The sequence below is a fragment of the Austrofundulus limnaeus genome, unplaced genomic scaffold (assembly GCF_001266775.1).
Source record: "Austrofundulus limnaeus strain Quisiro unplaced genomic scaffold, Austrofundulus_limnaeus-1.0 Scaffold614, whole genome shotgun sequence".
Taxonomy (NCBI): Eukaryota; Metazoa; Chordata; class Actinopteri; order Cyprinodontiformes; family Rivulidae; genus Austrofundulus; species Austrofundulus limnaeus.
In genome coordinates, this window is record NW_013953016.1 from 229,439 (window position 1) to 233,668 (window position 4,230).

Below are 4,230 nucleotides of genomic sequence, written 5' to 3' on the forward strand. Positions count from 1 at the left end.
CATTAGCACCTCTAGTAATATATTTACTGAGAAAAATGGTGACGTGTTCAATACTTATTTCACTCACTGTATCATGCAAAATCCACTTTTTTAGCTGTTGAATACATTTTGTTGTGGACTTGCCTCTAGGTACGGAAGCCGTGGATCTTTTTTTATTCCATGTTAAAGATGAGCGTTTTCTTGAGGTAATGAATTATGGTTTTCCTCTTGTGCATCATTCCATGGTCCCTCAGCTGGTCACCGATAAAGTTTATTACATCAGCAGGATCACTTCAGTGTAAACGCCTGTTGAGCTGCAGTCGGGTCAGCCGTCTACTTCATTTCAGCCTCTGTTAYGATATAGTGGACTTCATCGGTGACCAGATCATCTCCATGCTCACCGAATGATGCACAAGAGGAAAACCGTAACACCTTATCTTGAGAAAACCATCGGGTAATTAACTTATCGTGAGAAAAAGTTAATCATTTTGTGAAAAAACTGAAAAAAAGTATCAGTAGAAAATGTACGCTCTCGACTTCCATAAAAGTTCAGAAAAGTTAAATTTAGTCTCTCCTGGTGCTGCAAATATGTCTTTATATTCAGTTTTTTCTATTTTCTGAGACATCAAATTTTCTGTGATAAATTGCCAAATAAAGCCTGGACTCACAAATTACAATTTCCTCGTCTTCATCCTCCTCTGGTTCTGGGTCAGACTCTGGTTCCAACATGTAAGGTGGGATGAACAAGTCTTCTGTCGTTGACATATTTTAATTAAATTGTAAATAAAACATTTCTTCACCACTAAAAAACATAACCTCCTTTCTAAAACCGGAGTGGACCGGTCTGGAAGCAGGAGGGGGGCGGGGCTTCAAGCATCTTAAAGGAACAGTAACAAAACCATGTGCTTTGAGACAGCAGAAAAATGATGWAAGAGCTGCTAAAGTTAAAATAAGGAATTCAGACCAAAGCATTGTAGTTCCACTTTATAAAGACCCCCAGGTGAATGATTTCAATGTAAAAAAGGATTTAAAAGCATATGTCTACTTTAAAAGTGTTTCTGTATTTTTTTTGTTTTGTTTTAATGATACAAGTCTTTGAACTGTAAAGCACTTTGGTCAGCTTTTGTTGTTTTTAATGTGCTGTATAAATAAATGACATTGACTGTAGATGTAGATTTTAATCTACTGTACACGGAAAACCTAAAATCATTTCAGACAGAGTTCACTCACAGCAGAACAAGTTTATTTCCCAGGATTTGCATAGTAAACAATGATATAAGCTTTAGGTGCACATTTTACTCTCATAAGGAAAAATATTAGATAAAAACAATGACATTGAACACATATGGGAAAACACACACACACACACATATACTGTATATACACACTTCATTTAAGGTGAGGTAAAAACAAACATCTGGTTACAACAATCTGATACTTACAGTCCAGGATCTGGAAGTATCAAGTTAGTTGTATTTAAACTAGAACTTAAGATGTAGGATCAGAACAGAACATCAGTACCTAGAAGCATATAGTGTTAAAAATATTTAACAAGACATTCAGTTTTTTTTTTTTATAAAAGCACACAGCTTGTACTGCCCAATAACTTCAGCAAGTAGCTACTACACCATTGCTTAGGAAATATTTTACAAACTGTTGTAGGTCAAAACATAAATGTCTGATGAAATGCCTCCTAAAGAAATACTTTACATTAAAAAATATATAAAAGCACCCATTATAATAACTGYTGGCTTTTCACAACATAGACCCAGTGCAAACACACCTCCTGCTGACTAAGCAGGACTGAGAYACAAACAGGAAACATTTTAAATTAACTGTTAATCATGAAAAAAAAAAAACGTCTGAGTTCTGACTCTCTATAGCAAAAACTGCAACAAGGAATAAAAACGGTTCTAAAGACAAAAACAAGCACAAAAGGAAATGAACAACTTAGATGAAACACTTTAAAAAACAAAAAACACGTTACTCCCTATGTCGTTTTAAGATAAATTAGAAATAACCCATTAATTCTTCCTATACTGACAAGTGATTCTGCAAACTTTTACTCCCAAATCGATCTTTAAGCAATAAAATAGAAAAACATAAAAAAGAAAAAAATAAATAAAAACAACAGTTCAACTTCCTCAGGAACTTTCCGTTTTACCCTGCCTTTACACGTACTGTAAAATCCTCGACTGTGCATTACCTCTGGTTTTAGACTGCGACAGAAATAACGGAGCATATAATGTAACAGTTGCATGGCTGCACGTGGATCCTTGGTTAAAACTCTTGCATCAGAGCAGCGACGTGGCTGCAGCCTCGGAGCTGCTTTAACTCCTGATGCTGAAAGCTTTGGTCTTCCTGATGTTGAGGAGTGGAGGTTTGATCTTTGGCTTGCCCTCAGCCTTATTTTCCCTGCCTGAGGGGAACCTGCGGCTGTAGATGTCTGGGTACTGCTTCTGAAACTGAAACAAAACCAACAGGAATCAAAACTTTCACAACRCGTTCTTAAAGAACCTGTAACATCAATTTTTTGTAATTAATTTGAATGCATTTTTGGAAGGACAGCACTAATAACATATTACAAAACAAATTTCACGCCACTGACAAGAACAGTTGTTGAGATATTTGCATGGGAAACAACAGGAAGTGATGTCAAAGGGGAATGTCTGCATGTGAACAGAGTGTTATTAAAATGGCTGACAACACGCACTGTAGAGAACATTTTGATGTTTCTTTAAAATATTTTGAGTCACTATCAGAGAGAAATGAAGAGTTCAAATAATATTGATTCAATAAACAAAATGCAGAGTTTCTTTTCTTAAAGAGTTCCCCTTTGATGTCACTTCCTGTTTCACTTTTGTTAAGCCAAGTTCAAAAGAAAACATGCCAATTATGTGACAAAATGAGTAAAAAATGTGTTTTATGCCAAGTTTTTTACATATAAAGATGTTTTCTTTGACTTTAAACTTCAGCTGAATAAAATAGGCTTTTATTTGACTTTATTTTCTCGAGGACAAAGTGTGTTTCTGTTGATTTTAGTCAACAAGTGTTACTGTTTGTTTCACCTGCTTTAGTTTCTTGCGTCTGTCCTTCTCATTAAGGTTTTGGTCTGTCAGCAGCATCTCCAACAGCTCCTCCATGGCTTTCTGAGAGGACTCCACTTTTTGCTGTTCAAACTCAGCACCACTTATTTGCTTGCAGAACGCGTACATCGGTACTGGAACACAAACTGGATCACCACCATCATTATTTAAACCACAGTCGACAGGGACCTGGGATAGGGACGGTGAAACATATATATTTATACTGCATTACTAGGTTTAACGCATCATGAAGTGTGTATTCGGACCAGGAGCTTAAAGATGTACCTGTACTGTGCGCAGGTACTGTATGTGGTCGCTGATGGCACTCAGCAGGTATTCTGGGACTGAGAGGATGTTTTGTTGATGATCCATTAGGAACGAGACCAGTCTGGTAGCCAGCAGCTCATCCAAGTCGCACTCCACGGCACTGCTGAGGATGCAGCCTGAAAACGTGTGAACCATCTGAAAAACACAAACAAGTCATCAAAAACAAACGTTACAAACACTGAGACTAACAAGAAAACATGGATATGTGGGTAAAAAGCAGTACATCATATTAACTCAATGTTTTGAGAAGCACTTAGACATTTATTAAAAAAAAAAGAGAATATAGCTGGTGTTGGCTTTTCACCAGTGTCCGGGTGCCGATGGCAGGGTGCAGGCGAGGCATGTCCACGTTCTGACTGATGCGAGACATCATCCTCATGAGGAGCTGCAACTTCCTGCGGGAAGCAGGGGGGAGGAGCAGAGTGCAAAGCTGCAGGGCCTCGATGGCCACGCGCTCACACTGAGGCTGGAGGATACCTGCGCACACACACACAGTCTCAATAATTACACGCTGATTTAAGCATTTCTCTTCTGGAATCAGAAGGAAAAAAAGGCACATCTATTCAATGATGCCACGACGTCACCAGATTATACAGGTGAATAGATGGATGATGTTAATCAACTACAGCTATGATGATGAGTTTTGGGTAAGACTGTTGAATTTAAAATGATATGTTTTGAACTATTCTAATAATTAAAATGCTTGACTAAAGCAGGAGGGTTCATTTTTGTTTACATTTTGCTTCTGGTTGCAGGAAGGATTTTCTAACATAAATGTGTATTTTCCATGTGGCTTAAAAGGTAGTTAAAAAAAAAAACCTAAATAAAGACAAACATA

At 37.4% G+C, this 4,230-nt stretch overlaps 1 protein-coding gene across 2 annotated transcripts in view; it reads right to left on the reverse strand.

The window, feature by feature from the left end:
• Window positions 1-1,200: 1,200 nt before the first annotated feature.
• depdc1a (DEP domain containing 1a) overlaps window positions 1,201-4,230 on the reverse strand; it is a 10,368-nt gene continuing 7,338 nt past the window's right edge. For both annotated transcript variants that reach the window (XM_014027082.1, XM_014027081.1), the window contains 4 exons: window positions 3,697-3,869; window positions 3,351-3,527; window positions 3,048-3,254; window positions 1,201-2,444 (listed from right to left, as the gene is read on the reverse strand). In XM_014027082.1, the coding sequence (XP_013882536.1) occupies window positions 2,310-2,444; window positions 3,048-3,254; window positions 3,351-3,527; window positions 3,697-3,869 (692 nt within the window). In that variant the 3' untranslated portion in view covers window positions 1,201-2,309. The remainder of the gene's footprint in view (window positions 2,445-3,047; window positions 3,255-3,350; window positions 3,528-3,696; window positions 3,870-4,230) is intronic.